This window comes from Erinaceus europaeus, chromosome 17 (assembly GCF_950295315.1).
Source record: "Erinaceus europaeus chromosome 17, mEriEur2.1, whole genome shotgun sequence".
Classification (NCBI taxonomy): Eukaryota; Metazoa; Chordata; class Mammalia; order Eulipotyphla; family Erinaceidae; genus Erinaceus; species Erinaceus europaeus.
The window spans coordinates 74,208,614-74,229,657 of NC_080178.1; the positions used below are offsets into that span (position 1 = coordinate 74,208,614).

The following is a 21,044-nucleotide window of genomic DNA, read 5'->3' on the forward strand; positions in this document are numbered from 1 at the left end:
CATCATCAAAGTTAATCATTCCTGCTCATCAGAAGCTTTTAAACATAAGAGAGCAAGTCAACAGGCTAACCAAAGACTGGAAGGAAGAGTATCTCTGTGAGACAATGGGCTTGCACACAGAACATAGAACGAACCCTGAGACATTAACAAGAGCCTTTAAAAATGGGGCTGAGGACTCAGCATAATCGTCCTGCAAAAGAGTTTTATGCCCAAGGCTCTGAGGTTCCATGTTCAGTCCCCAACAGCACCATAAGCCAGAGCTGAGCAGTGTTCTGGTGTCTCTCTCTATATATATATATCTCTGTCTCTCTCTCTCTCTCTCTCACTCCCTTTCTTTCTTTCTTTTTTGCCTCCAGGGTTATTTCTGGGGCTCGGTGCCTGCACTATGAATCCACTCCTCCTGGAGGCCATTTTTTCCCCTTTGTTGTTTATCCGTGTTGTTGTTACTACTATTATTGTCATTGTTGTTGGATAGGATGGAAAGAGGAGGGGAAGACAGAAAGGGGGAGAGAAAGATAGACACCTGCAGACCTGCTTCACCACCTGTGAAGTGACTCCCCTGTAGGTGGGGAAACAGGGGCTCGAACCGGGATCCTTCCGCTGGTCCTTGCACTTTGCACCACATGTGCTTAACCCACTGCGCTACCACCCAGCTCCCTCTCTCTTCCTCTCTATATATCTATTTCTCTGTATCTCCCTTTCATTACAAAAAAATAAGATATTTTTTTAAATTAACAAACAGCTTTAAATGGGCAATGAAACTGCTCTAAATGACAAGCAAGCAGTGTAGGGAAACCTCAAATTCACAGGCTAAGGGAAAGACGTCAGCCATTAAAGACTAGATACTCTCCCTGCTCTGTTTAGACATGAGACTCGATTCTATGTGCATGAGGGTCCATGTGAAAATGACAAACCACAGTGGCAGGGCTGGGGGAAGGCACAGGGCATGGTGGGAATTTTTTTTTTCCCACCAGGGTTATCTTTGGGGCTCGGTGCCAGCACTACAAATTCACTTCTCCTGGTGGCAGTTTTTTCCATTTTACTGGATAGGGAAGAGAGAAATTGAGAGAGTTGGGGGACATAGAGAGGGAGAGAGAAAGACACCTGCAGACCTACTTCACTGCTCATGAAGCTTCCCCCTGAAGGTGGGGAGCCAGGGCTTGAACCCAGCTCCTTGCACTTAGTGCTATGTGTGCTTACCCGGCATGCCACCACCCAGCCTGTTGTTTTGTTTTTGTCTTGTTTTTGTTTTTGTTTTTAAATGCCAGAAGTGTGCTCCACTTCGGCAGTTGCTTGGATTGCAAAGAGCATGAATTTATCAAAGCTTAGCAAAGTGGATATTTCAAATCTCCCCTGCTTTATTGAGGATATATGGTGGCTGATTTTCTTCTTTTAATCAAAAGGAAGTGGAAAGGTGAGACACCCATTGGATAACACCCCAAATGTCAGTCTTTACAGTTTTATCTTGGCTCAGCCAATTTTCCAGGGAAGAGTCATTTTTCCTCTCTGTCAGCACCACCCTGGGACACAAGTCAGGAAGAGGGCTGAGTCCCAACGGGCTCCCACTACTTGTCTTTTCACTCTGCAGTCATGTTCTCTCTGGAGAGATCTCTGAGGTCAAAGTCTCTGACTTGGTTCCCCGAAACACTCTTGGTACCTTCCTCCTGCTGGATGTCAGTAGAAAGGGGATCCAAACACTGTCTGCCCCTCACTTCCACGGCCAACTCAGCCTCCCGTCTCCCTCGCACCACCCCATCGCTGAGTCTTGGCCTCTGTGTTCGGCATCTCTCAGGACCAGAGAAGCCGCCTCTCCTTGACCTTCCTTCCTGCACATGTCCGCTGGCAGCCTCTGCTCTGCAAGGTCAGTCTCCGCACATCCACCTTCACTCCTTCAGAAACTACCGACCAACCTCTTGTCACCGTCACCTGCCTTGCTGCCCCCGTCCAGCTCTTTGCCACTGGGGACTTAGACCTTTTATGCTCCGTTACCAACATTTTGGGGGAAGCTTGTTTGGTTTTTTTTTTTAATTTATTTATTTATTTATTTATTCCCTTTTGTTGCCCTTGTTGCTTTATTGTTGTAATAATTATTGTTGTCTGTCTTCATTGTTGGATAGGACAGAGAAAAATGGAGAGAGGAGGGGAAGACAGAGAAGGGGAGAGAAAGACAGACACCTGCAGACCTGCTTCACCGCCTGTGAAGGGACTCCCCTGCAGGTGGGGAGCCAGGGGCTTGAACCAGGATCCTTATGCCGGTCCTTGCGCTTTGCACCACATGCGCTTAAGCCACTGCGCCACCGCCTGACCCCTGGGAAGCTTGTTTTTAATCCACTGTGCTTGTCCCAGAGACACTTAATCTTTCTAAGTCTCTTTTTTTTTCTTCATGAGTTAAAAAAAAAAAAAAAAAGGGAAGAATGACATCTTCCCCCAAGGTCATTAAGAACATTCTGTTACAGACCTGGGCACACTGCCGAGAGCCTAGTGGACACACAGTGAATATTAGTTTCTTGTTCCTCCTCTGCCCATAACTGCAGCAGACACAGGTGACGGGCCGCTTCACCACCCTGCACCTTGAGCCCGGCTGGCTGTCTCTCCTCCCTTCCTTCAGTGGCCCCTCTGCTTCCTCCCTGCACCTGCAGCCCTGAGCACCTGCTCTGTGCCCACCACAGAGAGGTGCCTGCAAAGACTTGGAGCTTTGGCTTCCAGGCTCAAGGTTCCCCACTCTGTGTCCCCGCCTTGCAAATGCACAGGGTCCGAATGCAGGGCGACGTGTCTGCTGGCACAGACAAAGGTGCAGACACACAAGGGAAATTCACTCACTTGCCCAATGAGTGGTGTGACCAGGACTGAAGCCTGACTCTAGAGCCTGCGCTGAAGCTCACCTGGCCACCCTGCCTAGGGCCTCAGTGCCCTTGACTCAGAACCAAGATGCGAAGAAATCTGTGCATCAGACAACCTTGGCGTCCTGCAGGGAATGAATGGCCCAGGGCTTCTTTGGAGCAATACCAAGGGTCCAGAGACTCTCAGAAACCAGGGAGGGAGTCCTGGGCAGGGAGTAAGGGTGGTACTTGCGTTTCATCCCTCGAAGCCCCACTCCAGCTCCTAATGTTTGAGGATGGGAGGAATGCCGGCCCCTCTGTTACCAGGGGAGGTGTGATAGCTTCCCTTTGACAAGCCCCTGTGGGTGTGTGAGTGCCTCAAAGGGCATCAGATCCAGCCCCTGAGCCTAGGTGATGGGAATGACAAAGGGAGTGTTTATCTCCCTGTGGGCATGCTTTGCTGTCACTCCAGCTCAGGCCTCATAAGAGCCCAACAAGGCCTCCGTCCCTGCTCTCAATTCACAGACAAGCAAACCGAGGCTCATAAAGTTCAAGTGAAGTGTGTAATGTCACATTACTGGAGATAGCTAGGACCACTCACTGCCAGATAAGGCAGCGAGGCCAGGGAGACAGGGAAGCAGGAGAGGCCAGGCTCCAGGCCTGCCCCCCACCATTGTGCCCACGGCACAAAGTGCAAGTCTCATGGCTCTGACAGCAGTGTCCTGGGCACCTTGACTACTCCCCACACACACACCCTGAGGTCTTACATTCCCCAGTGCTGCAGAGGCTCCAGCCTCCCCCCTGAGGGCTCCAGTCAGGCCACTCCCAGGACAGTGAGAGCTAAGTGGTGGCCTTCCTCTCTCATAGCCTCCACTCCACCAGGCCTACAGAGCATGGCAGGTAGGTACCCACCTCCATTCCGGAGCCTCATCAAGCTCCACGAATGCCTGCTGAGCTGTGGACACCGTTGTCACTTTACAGGCATAAGCCGAGCCTCCGCCCAGGGCCACACACTGGTAAGAAGCAGGGAGAAAGCACTCCCACCTCACGCTTCTGGGGCTCTCGGTCCCTTGCTGGCAGGACACTGTCACTGGCTGGGCCTGGGCTGGCACCTCCTTGTGAGGTTGACCCCTAGCCTGTCCATCGGCCAGCCGTCAGGAGTTGGGGCCCCTGGCAGCGTGGATACATACCCCTGAGGACAGGCGCAGCCTGAGAGGCAAGGCCCTCCCGCGGGCAAGCTCAGGTTCAGCAGCTGCTGCTCACACGTCCTCTCTCGGCTCAGCGCAGGGCCAGCATGAGCATCGCTGCAGTTCACAAAGACCTGGCCCACGGGACAGGCCGCAGCTGCAAGAGCAGAGAGGATGTTGGCGTGGTGCTGAGAACACCTGGGCCTGGGGAAGCAGGTAGGGCACTGCTGCTTCCTTGTGTCTGTGAGCAGGAGCCCCTGGAGTTCCGGATGCAGGTGGCAGGGTGCGTGTGTGCGTGTGTGTGTGTGTTGGGGGGGCATGCTGTCACACGCAGAGCAGCCACCACCTCGGCACTCCTTATTAGGTACCGCCCCCAACATTTCACATGGATTTTCTTAGAGAAGCCTGTCTGAGGGCCAGTGGTGAGCACGCACATTGCCATGCACAAGCACATGGGTTCAAGCCCCTGATCCCCACCTACAGGAGAAGGGGGGAAGCTTCACAAGTGGTGAGGCAGGTCTGCAGGTATCTTTCTTTCTCCCTCTCTTCCTCCCCCTCCCCTCTCAATTTCTCTCTGTCCTATCCAATACATTAAATAATAAATAAATACTTTACAAAGAATTCTATCTCAAATCAGTGCAGTCTTACTACCTTGTTTTCCCATGTAATGGAGAAAAGCCACTTGTGTTTGTAAACAAGCATAAACAGAGAGCAGCCCCAGAGGGACCAGGAAAGGACCAGAAAGGTCCTCCACATGCCACATGGGGCCAGGAGGACACCGGCCTTTCTCAACAGGGAAGTCAATTTCCTTCACCTACATTTCCATGGCCCATTCTCTCTCAGGGGCCGGGCTGTCGGCCTAGCCAGCCATGCACACACCCACCCTGCGTGAGTGGCAGCTTTGAGGGGACCCATATGAGAGAGCTGAGTCCTTGGCCCACCCATGCTTGGATGGACAGAAGGCAGAGCCACAGGAGACCAGTGGGAAGTCCCAGAAAGCAGGAAGCCAAAGCCAGAAATGACTAAGAGAAAACTGTTTTCAGGAACATACACAAGACATGGGGAGAATGTAGTCATCTAGGCTATATGTCAAAGGTGAAGGTCATAGGTTAAATGTCAAAAACATAGTTTCCCAGAGCCACGTGGCCAGTGAGCTCTGGGTAGGACTGGGTCTCAGGACGCGCCGTTCTTTGTCAAATTTAAATTCCTGTGACAGTTCCTATCTTCTTCTTTTTCTTTTTTTATATTTATTTCTCCTTTTGTTGCCCTTGCTGTTTTTTATTGTTGTTGTAGTTATTATTATTGTTGTTATTGATGTCATTGTTCTTGGATAGGACAGAGAGAAATGGAGAGAGGAGGGGAAGACAGAGAGGAGGAACGATAGACACCTGCAGACCTGCTTCACTGCCTGTGAAGGGACGCCCCTGCAGGTGGGGAGCCGGGGGCTTGAACCAGGATCCTTAAGCTGATCCTTGTGCTTGGTGCCACGTGCGCTTAAACCGTTGCGCTACCACCCGACTCCCGTCAGTTCCCATCTTTGGGAGCTGCCCTAGGAGGCCCCCTGAAGGTCCCAGCTACTCACCTCCAAGCCCCTCCTAGGCTGGCCCACATGGCCACCCTGTCCCTTCTCTCTACCTAGCACAGCTCAAAAGGCCCAGGCTGGTGTCTCCATCTCCACAGCCCCTACATCCCACACGAGGCTGGACACAGGGTCAGGCTCTAACGACCTGTGACAGCTCAGCCCAAGGATACCCGTACACACAAGAGGTCAAGTGGCCATTCAGTCACCCCAGATAGTTGCCCCCAGGGAGACAGGGTTTTGGTCTCTCATCCGGAAGCAAGAACCACGGCCCCTTAAGTTGGGGCCAAGCAGGGGCAGGATATCAAGATGGCAACCTCCAGCCAGCAGCCCCCAGAAGCCCAGGGATCCAGAAGGTTCAGTTTGAGCAAGACCCAGTGTGGGGGGCTCTACTCTTTCTAGTCTGCCCCCGAGCTCCCCACTTTCCTCTTCACAATCCTGCCACTATAGGGGACCCCCCCAACAGATCCTACACACACCTTTCTGGTCACACCTACCTGGAGCTCTGCTATCACAGCTCATGACTCCATCTTTGCAGTGGCTGGAGAGAGAGAGAGAGGAGAAGAAGAAAAAGGAGAAGAGGAAGGGGAAGAGGAAGAAGAAGAAGAAATTAGTTTGGAGCTAGCTGGCCCAGTCACTGCAGAGTCCAGACACTGAACCCCCAGTCACTGTGCTCAGTCCCCCCCGCCCGCCAGGGTTCACTCAGGTCTGCACACTCCTGTGTCTGGTCCCCTGCACAGAGGGAGGGTCGGTGTGGCCACACTTCCTTTCACATATGGACATATTAAGGGTTCCACCTCCCAGGGAGCTCACCAACGGCCCAGAGACGGGATGTCACTGTCTCCCGGGGGATAGTCCACTCCTTGGAAGTGGCAGGGGCACTGGTTCCTGTCAGATGCAGAGAAAGAAGAATATGAGCTGGCCCAGAGCTGGGGGAGAAGCAGCCAGGACAAGGACAGTCACCCCTCTTCCCCAGGGACTTAAGGACACAGGCAAATAATGATATCAACAACAGTAATATTAATAACTGCATGTACAGTGACGCCTGACACATTTCTAGGGAGCGGGGAAGTCAGCTCACTACCAGTGACAGAAGTCAGGGCTGGGGATCAGACTCTCGAGCTAGTCACTGAGTCTGGACAAGGACAGCCTTCCTGGTCTCTAAAACACCCACAGTCAATGTCCTTTGGACCAGTGAAGGGAGAGGCAGATAGCACAGGGCCCACTTCCCGAGCCCAGGCCCAGGCCATACCAGAAACAGGGCTGTGGGGCCAGGTGGCGTCACACCAGCTTGGGTGCACATGCTCAAGCCCTCAGCCCTCGCCTGTGGGAAAAGCTTCACAAGTGGTGAAGCAGGTGTCTCTCTGTATCTCCCTCTCTATCTCCCCACCCCCCTCCTGATTTCTGTCTACCCAAATAAAACAAACAAACCCACAGAAACAGAGCTGTATCCCAGCTCTGGCCACTTGTGCCCAGTGTCTACTCTGACCTCCCCCACCTCCGGCAGGTGCCAATCAAATGTCCCCTCAGCAGAAAGAGCACCTCCACTCTCACTTCCTGTGACAGACCGGCCCCCCCACTTCCTGTTTGCCACGCTCTTTATCTGCCCTCACTACACGCCTGTTTCTTTCTTTACTACTAAGCTTGACACCTAGAACGGGTGCTGAGTCTCCAGGACATAGAAATGTGTGGATCAGGGCCAGGAGCTGGTGCACCTGATTAAGCGCACACGTTACAGTGCACAGGGACCCGGGTTCGAGTGCCAGGTCCACCTGCAGCAGGAAAGCTTTACTAGCAGTAAAACAGAGCTGCCGGTGTCTTTTCTCTCTCTCCCCCTCTTTATCGCCCCTTCCCCCTCAATTTCTCTCTATATACAAAATAAATAAATAAAAATCTTTTAAATGAAAGTCTAAAAAAAGAAACAGGTCATACTGAGAGGTTGGTATAACTACTTGTGGGAGGGGTGGGGGGTGGGAGGGGAGACTTTCTCGGTTCTGAGAGGGATTTTGGACTGAAGAGCCAAACCAGGGAGAGAGTTGGGAGGGGGCCAAGACAGCGCGTCCATCCACTCACAAGCTTTGCCCATCAGGGTCTGGCCCAACACTGCCGGATGAAACAGGGCTTCAGGCTCCCAAGATGCCCTGGAAGCCCCAGGCACCCCCTCACCTGGCAAAGCGGCCCAGCCAGCCTGCTCACCTGGGGACACAGCGGTCACCCTGGGTGTCCAGATAGGTGTCCGGTGGGCAGGCACATCCCTCCACACACACGTCCCCGCTGAGATCACCACCGCCATCGACACCACAGGCCTCGGGGTTGGCTAGGTCCTGGCAGGTGTGTCCACATGGGGCCACACAGGGGCTGTATTCCTTGGTGGCCTCACACGACAGTGCTGCAGTGGGAAATGAAAAATTGTCTCCCTCCTCGCCAGAATCGTGCGGACGTTGTGCTGGAGTTAGGGGATGCAGAGTCACTCTGATGCAGGGAGGATGGGGGCCCAGATTACGCCCACTGAGCCACGTGTGCGCTCAAACCCGTGGACCGCAGAGCCAGCCATCTCTGCAAAGCTTCTCTGGCTGCAGTAACTTTGTATAACACTGTTTAATCACTACTAAGGATTTTTTTAAATAGAGGCTATGGGGACCGGGCATTGACGTACCCAGCTAAGCACACCCAGTACTGAGGACAAAGACCTGTACAAGGACTTGGGTTCGAGCCCTCACTCCCCACCTACAGCAGGGAAGCTTCACAAATGGTGAAGCAAGTCTGTAGGTGTCTTTCTCTCTCCCTCCCTCTCCTCTCTCAATTTCTCTCTGTCCTGTCCAATAAAATGGGGGGAAATGGCCACCAGGAGCATTGGTAGTGCCAGCACTGAGCCCCAGGGATAATCCGGGAGGCAAAAATAAATGAATAAAAATAAGGCTGTACGGACACCCAGGAGGGAGTCTGGGTGAGTCAAGCCATGAGAAGTGGCAGCACAGGGACTAACCACACTGGCAGGACTTGGCGAGGGGCTGGGGATAAGGGCAAGAGATAAGTACAAGCCCAGCTGTTAGGCCAGGTGGCTCAGGGCCCTGAGCAGAGGTGCAGGCACAGGAAGAAAGGCCATCTGAGAGGCGACAGCACAGGGGTGGCCATGAGGTCAAAGGAGACCGGGACGTACCAGTGGACAGTGCAGAGAAGCAGGTGGCTACTCGGGTCTGGAGCCCCAGCTGCCCTCACACGGCGACAGGAACGGGGGGACTCACCGCAGGCTGGCAAGTGGGCACGGAAGTCCACAGGGAGCCCGTGACGCTGGCACAGGCGGGCATAATGGGCCAGCGTGGTGCACAGGCAGGGCTGCCCACAGCGACAGGCATCCCGGCGGCACTGCTCGAAGTATGGCACCGGGCTCAGGTAGGCGGAGCAGGGCTCGAACAGTTCCCCCGTGAGCACGCTGCAAGACTGCACTGCATAGGAGGCTGAGAGGGAAATGGCAGAGTCAGGACAGAGCCCCTGCTCCCCCCTCAAGACATCCAGTGTCTAGTCTCCATCATCTATTCTCCTCATTGCCCCCCCCACTCCCACCTCACCAGCTTGCAGGTGCACGTCGCAGGGGTCCAGTGGGGAGCCAGAGACCAGTGGGGAGCAGGCGGACAGTGTCTTCCAAGAATTCCCGAAGAGCTGCGGGGTGCTCTCGGGCACACCCACGGGAGACCTGCAGTCATGGCAGAAACACACGCAGAGATGCACCGTTGTGGGCCCAAGTGAACATACAGCAAACACCAGGTAAGCACCTGTCTGCTTGAGGACACACACACACACACACACACACACACACCACATTCACCCACCTCCAAGGGGGCTCAGAGGGGCTTGGGAGGCAAACACTGTCCCAATTTCACACCCACAGACCCCCATGAAGACACCTAAGTCACAAGATTCAGACTCTCCCTCCTAGAAGAGACATGTGCACCCCTCCATTCACAGCTGCATTACTCACAACAGTCAGAGTGGAAGCAACTTAAATGCCCATCAACAGGTGACTGGCTCAATAAGTTATGGGGTCTATATTCCATGGGATACTACTCTGCCATCAAAAAGATGATGTTGTGTCTTTTCAGGACAAAATGGATGGAACTGGAGGTGATTATGTTTAACGGAATAAGCAAAGAGATGAAATTCAACTACCAGATGGTTCCACTCATATGATTTGATTTACATGAGCTTGACAAAAATAAATCAATAAACAAAACAGAGGCAAGCAAATGGTTTGTAAGGCTTATGAGAACAATGGTGGTTATCTCTGGGAGGTGTGGGAATACAGAACTTTGGTGATGGGTGTGGTATGGAGCTGCACTCCGTAATCTTACAATCTAGTAACACACTAATAATAACAAATAAAATATTAAATAAAACAGTGATTTAAAAAAGATGGGGCTACGTGGTGGCACACCTAGTTGAATACGCATATTGCAATGTGAAAAGACCCATGTTCGAGCCCCCAGTCCCCACTCCCCACTTGCAGGGGGAAAGCTTTGCCAGTGGTGAAGCTGTGCTGAAGGTCTCTCTCTTTCTCTCCCCTCTCTCTCTCTCTCTCCCTCTCTTTCCCTTTCACTCTCTCTCTCTCTCTTTCCCTTTCTCTCTCTCTCTCTCTCTCCCTCCCTCCCTCCCTCCTGCTATCCTCTTGATTTCTGGCTGTCTCTACCCAATAAATAAAGATAAATAAATAATTTTTAAAAAACACTTTCCCTCTTGCCTTCTCTGTGGCTGTTCCTGAAAACACCTGCCCTGCTATCTCTCGACTCCAAAGCTGGCCACCTGCCCTGATACCACCCCACCAGGCAAAGCCAGATGGGCCTGCAAAGAAAAGCTCTCAGCTCTCTTCTGTCCTCCCCAACCCCAAATCTGAATTCCCATTTCCCACTTTAGAAAGTCTCCTGTGTTTGTTTGCTTTGCTTTTGGAGAGGGGGAGAGAGAGAGAGAGAGAGAGAGAGAGAGAGAGAGAGAGATTGAGAGAGAAGAACCATACCACCAAAGCTTCCTTCTACGTGGTAGGGACTGTGCTTGAATCTGGGTTGTTCCAATGGCCAAAAAGCCCACCACCAAAGGGAGCTCTCACCAGCCCTGCCCATGATCCTTTCTGCAGCTCCCTGGTATGCAACAGGAAGGACTAGTCAGAACTGCCAGCCTCCAAGATCAATTCTTTGTTCTCCTTTCTGGAACATTTAGCTCCTGTCCCCTCTCAAGTTTTTAAACCCTGAGCTCTGACCATTATCCAATGGTCTCTGTCAGTGTATGGGAAATAGGGTTCCCTTGAAGACTGTGGGGGCTGTCACAGGGTGCAGACTTGCATGGGAAGGGGGGGATATGTGGTGATGTACCTGGTAGAGTGCACACATTATAGTGTGCAAGGACCCAGGTTCAAACCCCTGGTCCCCACCTGCAGGGGACAGCTTCACAAGTGTTGAAGAAGGGTTGCAGGTGTCTCTCCCTCTCTACCTCCTCCTCCCCTCTCAAATTCTCTCTGTCTCTATCCAATAATGAATAAATAAATAAATAATATTAAAAAAATAAAAGTATATTGCACCAAAGTAAAAGATTCTGGGGGTGGGGGAAAGGTTCAGGTCCTGGAACATGACGGCAGAGGAGGACCTTGGGGGGTTATGTGGAAAACTGAGAAATGTTACACATGGAACAACTACTGTATTTTACTGCCCACTCTAAACCATACATTCCCCTGATAAATAAAAAACCACAAATAAATAAACAAACAAACAAACAATAACAAACTTGCACCAGGCAGAAAAAGATCAATGGGCTAATCTAGCCCAGAGGGATAGGAAGTGAGAGAGTTGACATCACTGGCTCATGTTCACAGGGGGTTAAAACAAAACCAAGAGTCAAGTCTAAGCCATGTGAGTTGTACCAAGTTGAAAAGCAGAAGACAGTATCTCTTCATGCATGATCAGCAGACCTCAGGCACTAGGATTTGCGTGACATTCACAGAGAGAGAGAGAGACTGATTCCTGGGTCCTACCTTCAATCAGATTCTTGAGGAGAACCCCACCCCTGTTACCAGAACAAGAATTTAGACATGAACCTTCAACTCAGAGAAGTTGTAAACCCCTGGCTCAAATAAATGTAAACCTTGGCCAGAAGGGGGCGTTAAGGTGCCAGCCCTGAATAAGAGGCCCCAAATTCCCTTCCTTTCCCTTCCCTTCTCTTCCCTTCCCTTCCCTTCCCTTCCCTTCCCTTCCCTTCCCTTCCCTTCCCTTCCCTTCCCTTCCCTTCCCTTCCCTTCCCTTCCCTTCCCTTCCCTTCCCTTCCCTTCTGATGGGGGAGGGGGACCTACAGGAAATCGTCCTGTGTGTTGCCATTGAAGGTGCCACAGAGACCCACAGTGTCCTCCACCCATCGCTGGTCCACCTGCAGGTAGAGCCGCAGGCCTTCCCGGTCGTAAAGCACACGCACGCCCACGTTGGTCTTCACCCGCACAAACACCGAGGACAGCCTCCGGATCTCAAAGGCATCTGGGCACAGAAACGCAAGGAGGTAAAACTTTAGGAAGTTCGGCCAATAAGCAGACACACGCCATCCAACACTGCCACCACCTTTATTGCCTATTTCATGTTAAATAAAAATGTATTTACTGAGGGCCAGGCAGCAGCACAGCGGTTAGGTGTACATGGCATAAAGCGCAAGGACCAGTGGAAGGATCCCGGTTCGAGCCCCCGGCTCCCCCCTTCTGGGGGGGGGGGGTTGCTTCATGAGCGGTGGAGCAGATCTGCATGTGTCTATCTTTCTCTCCCCCTCTCTGCCTTCACTTCCTCTCTTGATTTCTCTCTGTCCTATCCAATAACAATGACAACAATAATAATAACAACAAAGATAAAAACCAAGGGCAACAAAAGGAAAAAATAGCCTCCAGGAGCAGTGGATTTGTAGTGCAGGCACCAAGCCCCAGCGATAACCCTGGAGGCAAAAATAAATAAATAGAATGTATTTACTATAAAGAAATAAGTGAGAAGCAGTGGTGAGCAGGACTGAGGAAGGGTCCCATTCATAGGCTACTATTGAGAGATTCCATTACACTGCTGGGCAGCCTGCTGTCACAGTGGGGTGGGGACAAGGACGCACTTCAGGACCGCACATTAATGGAGCTGTGGTGTCTTCCTGGCCCAACTCCCCCAGGACTAGAATGTAAGCTGTGGTCTGTGTGGCGAAGGAACCTGTACAAAGGAGCCGCCGGCAGCCAAAGTCATACCGTCTGTGTAGGGTGGGGTGACCTTGTACTGGTCAAACAGAAGGATGTCCCCAGCTTGGGTCAAGGTCACCTGCCTCCGAGGGTCCTGGTGCAGAATCAGTGACACCGACTGGACACAGACTCCGTCCTGGTTCTGGAGAGAAGAGGAAGGTCAAGGGGGCAGTTATACTGTCTCTTGCCAGCCTCAGGGGCAGGGTCCCTGCAGCTGGGTGTCCCAGGGTTCTGCCCACAACAAAGCTCCCAGGACACGAGGGGCCAGCTAATGGGATGCCCCCGTCTGGGACAGGGGAAGGTACAGGCTCAGGCTGGTGGTTAGTGGTGGAGCTAGAAGTATGCAAATTAAAAATGAATCAGTCAGGGGTCAGGTGGTAGTGCAGTGGGTTAAGCGCACATAGCACAAAGTGCAAGGACCAGCTGAAAGATCCCGGTTCCAACCCCCGGCTCCCCACCTGCAGGGGAGTCATTTCATAGGCAATGAAGCGGGTCTGCAGGTGTCTGTCTTTCTCTCCCCCTCTCTGTCTTCCCCTCCTCTCTCCATTTCTCTTTGTCCTATCCAACAACGAGTGACATCAACAACAACAACAACAATAATAATAATAACCACAATAAGGCTACAACAACAAGGGCAACAAAAGGGGGAAAAATGGCCTCCAGGAGCAGTGGATTCATGGTGCAGGCACCGAGCCCCAGCAATAACCCTGGAGGCAAAAAAAAAAAAGAATCAGGCAGGGGCCCAGCAGTGGGGCACCCAGTTGAATGCACATATTATCATGTGCAAGCACCTGGGTTCCCCACCAGCTGGGGGAAGGGAGCTTCACAAGCGGTAAAGCCGTGCTGCAGGTGTCTCTCTTCCCCTCCCCCTCAACCCCTCTCTGCACTATCTCATTAAAAAGAAAATAAAGGAAGAACAAAAAGGAAAAATGGCTGCCAGGATTGGTGGATTCATTGTGCAGGCACTGAGCCCCTGGGATAAGCCTGGGGGAGGCAGTAGTAGCACACGATTCACAGGACCTGGGTTCAAGCCCCTGGTCCCCACCTGCAGGGGAAAAGCTTTGCGAATGGTGAAGCAGGGCTGCAGGTGTCTCTCTGTCTCTCTTTCTATCACCCCTTTCCCTCTCTATTTTTGGTTACCTCTATTCAATAAATAAAGACAACCTTTTAACAATTTTAAAGAAAGAAAAAAACGAGTCAAGCTAGAGCTACACCAGCGCCCAGGGCTTTAACTGTATCCTTGTTGGGTGCTTGTGTAGCAGCTTCCAGGCGTCACATACGTTGTATCACGTTCCAACTAAAGTTAAGCCTGAGATGAGCTAATGGACTCTGGGTCTCAGCTCCTCCACCTCTGGAATGGTAGTACATCAGTCCACTCACACTTCCCTGCCACAGGAAGACGGTCACACACGCAGACAGTGAAAAGCATGGCAGGTGCGGGCCCTGCCCTCAGGGAGATAACATTTGCAGGTGGGACGTGGACAGTAAATAAATGAGTTAGGTTATTCAACTGTCAATGGGATGAGTGCTGCCACCCAGTGGCAGTGCAGGAAAGTACATGCTGACAGTGTGTGCCTGAGAGAGATGTGATAAAAATGGTTCTTTGGGAGTTGGGCAGTAGCGCAGTGGGCTAAGCACAGGTGGCACAAAGCACAAGGACGGGTGTAAAGATCCCAGTTCAAGCCCCAGCTCCCCATCTGCAGAGGAGTCGCTTCACAGGAGGTGATACAGGTCTGCAGGTGTCTGTCTTTCTCGCCTCCTCTCTGTCTTCCCCTCCTCTCTCTATTTCTCTCTGTCCTATCCAACAATGACGGCATCAATAACAATAATAACTACAACAATAAAACAACAAGGGCAACAAAAGGGAATAAATAAATATTTTTTAAAATGATTCTTTACCCCTCATCTTCCTGTTACATTTTCTCAGACTTTTTTTTTTTTAATCTTTTGAGGCTGAGGCCAGGAATACAGCATATCATTAATATAAAAGACTTCATGCCTGAGGTTATGAGGTTCCAAGTTCAATCCCTGGCACTACCATATGCCAGAACTGAACAGTGTTCTAACAGTTAAACACGCACACACAGAGAGTGGTGAGAATAAATATGACTGCCCAGAGGAGTTGCTTTGAGCCTTAAAGCAAATGTTGTATGCAGAAGTGAACTGCTGAGGCCGGGTGGTGGTGCACCTGGGTGAGTGCACACATTACAACGTGTAAAGATGCGGGTTCAAGCCCCCCAGTCCCCACCTGCAGGGGAAAAGCTTTGTAATTGGTGAAGCAGGGTTGCAGGTGTCTGTCTTTCTCTCCCCCCTCTGTCTTCCCCTCCTCTCTCTATTTCTCCCTGTCCTATCCAACAATGACATCAACAACAATAATAACTACAACAATAAAACAAGGGCAACAAAAGGAAATAAATATCAAAAAAAAATTTAAGTGAATTGTTCATATTAAAAGTGCTATGTAAATACATGTCACCCTTCTGCTCTCTGTTGATGTCCTCGTCCCACTCCACTGTGTCTTCCCAGGACTCCCAGCCACATCTCCCATGCTTCCTGCCCTTCTCCCCACACCCCACTCTCTCAGCCACTGTCAACTAGTCACTGAGTCCTTCTCCTTCTGCCTGAGTGAATCCTAGATCATTTCTCACACCCTCTAGTCTACCTGGGTTGCCCCTTCTCTGTCCTCAGACATCCCTGAATTATGTCTGTCTGTCCTTCCAGACCAATTTAGCCTGCTGAGGATTTCCCCATCGTCTCGTCTGCTCTGTAGAAAGACTCCTCTCTCTGCAGAATTGTGCTGGTGCTGCACCACTCATGCACCTCACACTGAAGCTCCAGGATGTAACTGACCTTCCCTATCAGGCTCCGAGCTCCTGACGGAGCAGCAGGGTCGGACTCATCTGCACTGTGCCCAGTATCGTGCTGGCCCGACACCCATCCCGGTTGGCTCAGCAGGATAACGCCACGAGGAAGAGGCCTGGCCCGAGGCACAGAGCATGTGCTCAGCGCTCAGCTGCAGTGAAGCAGGTCACACCCAGTGGAGGCCGCCTGACCCCACCCCAGAGGAGACAGAGCAGCGTCTGAGCGAGAGACCCCACGTCTCCTCTTTTTTCTTTTTCTTCTGTTGCCACCAGGGTTATTGCTTGGGCTCAGTGCCAGCACTACAAATCCACCCTTCCCAGCAGCCATTTTTTCCTGTTATTTTTCCCCTCCTTTCTTTCTATTTTGTTTGAAAAGACAGAGAAATTGAGAGGGGAGGGAGGGGTAGAGAGGGAGAAAGATAAATAACTGCAGACCTGCTTTCCCACTCGTGAAGTGTCCCCCCCCACACACACACACACAGGTGAGGAGCGGGGACTCAAACCAAGGTCCTTGCACACGGTGACACATGCCTTAACCAGGAGTGCCACCATCTGCCCCCAGCCAGGTATTCTAAGACTCTAGAAGTTCAGGAGTGAGCAGGACCCTAGCTGGGCTGTGTCTGTCTACCTGGCCTTTTCTTTTTGCCACCCTCAGGATGCAAAGGGAGTGACCCCATTTGTGAGGACAAGAAGTCACCTGGTCAAAGCAACCATGGACAGGGCCAGGCTGTCCTCTGATAAAGAGAGAGGCCAGTCTCCTCTCCCACCCCAGGCTCTGCCCAGAGAAAATAAACAGAGGGAGCGTGTTGTGAACAACCTTGGGGGCCTGTTCTAAATGTCCCAGCCTCTGGCCGGGTGGTGGTGAACTTTGATGAGCGCATGTGTTTCAATGCACAAGGAACTAGGTTCGAGCCCCCACTTCCCAGCTACAGGGGGAAAGCTTTCTGAGTTGTGAAGCAGGGCTACAGGTGACTCTCTGTCTCTCTCCCTCTCTATCATTCCCTTCCCTCTCTACTTCTGGCTGTCTCTAGCCAATAAATAAATAAAGATAATTTAAAAATTAAAAAGAAAGAAACCCTGTCATTCTAAATGTCCCAGCCTCTCTCTATGGATGGACAAGGGAATCCTGTGGGCAGGGCCTGGAGCTGCCAGCTCTTACCAGGCCACACGGGGCATTCTGCAGCGTCACTGTGAAGGTGCCTGAGGAGCGGCTCTTGGCCAGGATGTACTGACAGGTGGCAGGGAACGTGTACCGGCGGCCATCAAAAGTGGTGAAATGGATGTCGCCCGTCACGGAACACTCAGCTGAGGGACAGAGAAAAGCAGTTGGCTCATGGGAGCTGGCCCCCAGGCCTGTCTCTGTCTTCTAGGCCCAAAGGAAGACTCAGCACCCTGCCCTCATGGACCAGGGCCTGGCCTTCCCTTTGAGAACAGGGCCAGTGAGGAGCTGTGGCCCTATCCCAGACTCAAGGCAGGAGCACAAGGCCCTGAGTCTGAAAGCCAGTCGCAGGCCAACCTAAGTTCAGGAGGGTTGAGGAAGCCGTGCTAAACTCTCCCAACCAGAGCAGACAATCCTTTATCCAGGCAAGGTGGCTATCAGCACAAGCCAGTGACACCAAGTGACCGTCTCCCAAAGCTGTAACGCAAGAGGAAAGGTGCAGAGTCGGGAGTGGGGGGGCGGGGGGCAGCCATACCTGGGCAGAGAGACGTGCTGCACACCCACCTGCCTGCAGTGCACGTGCTGAAACACAGACCAACAGGGCAGGGGCTCACCTTGCGGGGACAGAGGGCTGGTCCAGCGCTCCAGTCCCCGGGCCCTTGGTTGGTGTTCTCAACCAGCATGGGAGTCCGAGCCACTCACCCCCCAGTGATGGGGTCTAACAACCCTCCCCCGCCCGTCCCGGGATTCAGAGATGCTAAGTGGATAAGTGGATGCCCCCATATGTCAGGACACCCACACCCCTGATGGAAAGCCGGAAATGCACCCCCGCAGCTTCTCACAGAGGACACAGAGGCACTGCAGCCCTCCCACCCCCAGCTTCTCCGCGGACACGGACCAGGCATTGCAGTCTTCCTTTATCACAGAGCCGGTCGGGTGCAGAACCCCGTGGAACTCACAGGGACACTCAGCCGGGGCCACACAGGCCCCATTCTCGAAGATCAGCCCTAAGGTGACAAGAGAGACCCACTTGGCGTATCTGTCTTAGGGCCTGTTATAAACACTCCCTCACCCAGACTCTTTCTTCCTTTCTTCCTTTCTTCCTTCCTTCTTTCCTTCCTTCCTTCCTCCCTTCCTCCCTTCCTCCCTTCCTTTCTTTCTCTCTTTCTTTCTTTCTTTGCCTCCAGGGTTATCTCTGAGGCTCTGTGCTGACACTATGAATTCACTGTTCCTGTGGCCATTTTTTCCCATGTTTATTGGATAGGACAGAGAAATTGAGACGGGAAGGGAGATAGAGAGGGAAAGAGAAAAAGAGAGATACCTCAGACCTGCTTTACTGTTAATGAAGCATCCCCCCTGCAAGTGGGGAGCCGAGGGCTCAAACCTGAATTCTTGTGTGGGTGCTTAAGCTGGGTACTATGTGCCACCATCTGGCCCCCTTACTCAGGATCTTTTCACCTCTGATTCCACTGGTGGCCTTCCTCCTGAACCAGAGCAGGCCTGACTCTCCACTGAGCAAATCCTCCCAGCCCCGGGTGTTTCTTCAGAGAACCCCATGCCTGCCCCAGCCCCAACAGCCAACACAGCGATTAGGTTCTGAAAGCCCTTTGCTGCGTCTAGAACTGGCTTGGCTGCCACTTGCTCCCGGAAGCCTTCCTGGCAATGTGTCACCTCACTGCATTTCTCTCACTTCTTGTCTAGACCTCTGAGCTGGCCCTCACTGCATCACGCTTTCTAAGGAGCTGCACACAAAAGTAGCTTATAATGTGACCAGTGCTGAATCCTAAACTCAGTTATTACAAATTTGTAACCTTTTTAAACAAATTTTTTAATTTCCTTTTTTAATACTTTAAAATATATATATTTATTATTGGATAGAGACAGAAAGAAATTGAGAGGGGGTAGATAGAGAGGGAGAGAGACAGAGAGACATCTGCAGGGGGGCTGGGCAGCGGCACACCTGGTTAAGTGCACATAGTACTAAGCATAAGGATCCAGGTTCGAACCCCCAGCTCCCCACCTACAGAGAGGTCACTTTAAAAGTGGTGAAGCAGGTTGACAGGTGTCTCTCTTTCTCTCTCCGTATCTTCCCCCTCCTCTCTCAATTTCTCTCTGTCCTATCCAAAAAATAAAAAAAATAAAATCAAAAATGGCTTCCAAGAGCAGTGGATTTGTAGTGCCGGCACTGAGCCCCAGTGATAACCCTGGAGGCAAAGGGAGAGAGGGAGAGAGGGAGAGAGAGAGAGAGAGAAAGAGACCTGCAGCTCTACTTCACCACTCATGAAGCAGGTGGAGACCAGGGGCTTGAACCTGGATCTTTGTGCATCGTGATGCGTGCTTAACCAGGTGTGCCACTGCCTGGCCCCTATAATTTTTTTAAATCTCCTTCACTCACCCAGCTAAGCCAGCTACATACACACTGTAGCCTCACTGCTATGAACAGCAGAATAAAGTGTCTAGAGTGAATGGCTGTTCAGGCAAACACAAGCACGGGGAGTGAGTGAATTCTCTCCACCCACAACCCTTAAAAAGGTCAGTGTCGATTTAATACTCAGATGAACCTCTCAAGAGCTACAGATCCATCCTCCCCTTTCCGCCTCCCCTAAGCCCTTCTTTGCCTGATCCCTCCTCCACTCTTTCTGCAAACTGACGCCCATCTGTCAGCCCAGGACAGATTGGTGTTGGTGTTGGTGGCACCTCGCATACCCGTGGGGCAGTAGCAGCCGTCCACACATGTGATCTCACTGTCCACGCAGGATGCCCGGGGCTGGCAGGAGGCAGGGCAGCAGGCAATGCACTCATTGTAAGTGAAGGTCTTCTCCTTGCAGTGCACGGCTTGGGCAGGAGGGAACAACAGCAGGTCAGCTTCTTACTGGGCCCGGCTCTGCCAGGCCTGACCAGCCCTACCCTGGGCCCTGGGGCCTGGGGCAAAGGCTTTGGTTCCCACAATTATTATTTTTAATTATCTTTATTTATGTCTTGGATAGAGACAGCCAGAAATCTAGAGATAAGGGGGAGACAGAGAGGAAGAGAGACAGAGAGACACCTGCAGCATTGCTTCACCACTTGCAAAGCTTTCCCCCTGCAGGTGGGAAAAAAAAATGTGATCATTTATTTTTTCTGAAAGGCTTTGGTTCTCCTGACCCCCTGGTGTCAGCATGAGCCCTGGGTGACCGGGACCCCCAGGAAAGGCAGGCAGGCTCCGGAGACCACCCTCATCTCAGTCTGTATCCCTAGGCCAGTCCCTCTTCAGCAGAGCCTCAGTTTTTCCATCTGTCTTATGGGTCTAGGACCTCAGGTCTTAAAGCTCTTACAACTGTGCTTTGATGGGGACAGAACACTGAGCTGGCAGCTGACAGTGTCACCCACCTGCTGCCTAGAGCTCAGGACTGAGCTAGGTCTGAACCCCTCCCTGGAATCAACAACCAGGAAGCACCTACTTACTGCATTGCCGGAGCTGGGTCCTCCAGCCCTGCAGGGGGCGCCCTGCCTGGGCACATGCCCGGGCATACTCTGCCAGTGCCCGGCACCAGGTGGCTTCATCGCCCGCTGACCTGCACCGGAAAACCAAAGGTCACCCTGCAACAGAGCCCAGGCTGCTCCCAGCCCCCCAGCAGCTGTCCAGACTGCCGGGGACTCAGGTCACCTATTCTGTTCACACTGCTGAGAAAGCCCCCAGGAATACCAAGGCCTAGACTGGAAACCTGACTCGAGACCCCAAGCACGCCTGCAGGGCCTCAGACCTCATGTCTGCTGAAGCTCTGTCCCTTTCGCCCATAGGAGTGGTTGAGCTTTGGGAAGCATAAAAGTCAGTTCCTGGAATCATCGACTCTAGAGACCCATGCACTGAACCCCAGTGCTGGAAGGGGTCTCCCCACAACCTGCTACCCTTCCTGCCCCCCAACCCCGGCTGAGACTCACTGACAGAGATCGCTGGTACAGCTGGCTGCAAAGGGCAGAGGGCTGACGTAGGTGTGGCAGGTGTCAAACGGGGGGCGGAGCAGCGCCTCACATCTCTCAAACACGGCCTGTAACCAGGGCAGGCCTCGGGCTTCAGCAGCCTATATGGAACCCCAACTTGAACCCCCAAAAGAGAGGACAGGGCAGGTGAAAAGGAGAGAGAAGGTGTCCACAAGCCTGGAGCCCCTGGCCTTCCAACAGGTGGAAGGGGAGCCAGCCTGAGGGGTGGGGGTGGGGAGCCCTGA

General features: G+C 52.3%; 1 protein-coding gene across 1 annotated transcript in view; it reads right to left on the reverse strand.

Moving 5' to 3' along the window:
* OTOG (otogelin) overlaps positions 1-21,044 on the reverse strand; it is a 76,119-nt gene that overhangs the window by 40,663 nt on the left and 14,412 nt on the right. The window contains exons 10-23 of the mRNA XM_016185077.2: positions 20,761-20,867; positions 20,284-20,393; positions 19,546-19,674; positions 17,738-17,846; positions 17,375-17,421; positions 16,840-16,985; positions 12,829-12,961; positions 11,917-12,094; positions 9,155-9,279; positions 8,831-9,043; positions 7,782-7,974; positions 6,399-6,473; positions 6,083-6,126; positions 4,010-4,163 (exon numbers count right to left, since the gene is read on the reverse strand). Of these exons, the coding sequence (XP_016040563.2) occupies positions 4,010-4,163; positions 6,083-6,126; positions 6,399-6,473; positions 7,782-7,974; positions 8,831-9,043; positions 9,155-9,279; positions 11,917-12,094; positions 12,829-12,961; positions 16,840-16,985; positions 17,375-17,421; positions 17,738-17,846; positions 19,546-19,674; positions 20,284-20,393; positions 20,761-20,867 (1,763 nt within the window). The remainder of the gene's footprint in view (positions 1-4,009; positions 4,164-6,082; positions 6,127-6,398; positions 6,474-7,781; positions 7,975-8,830; positions 9,044-9,154; positions 9,280-11,916; positions 12,095-12,828; positions 12,962-16,839; positions 16,986-17,374; positions 17,422-17,737; positions 17,847-19,545; positions 19,675-20,283; positions 20,394-20,760; positions 20,868-21,044) is intronic.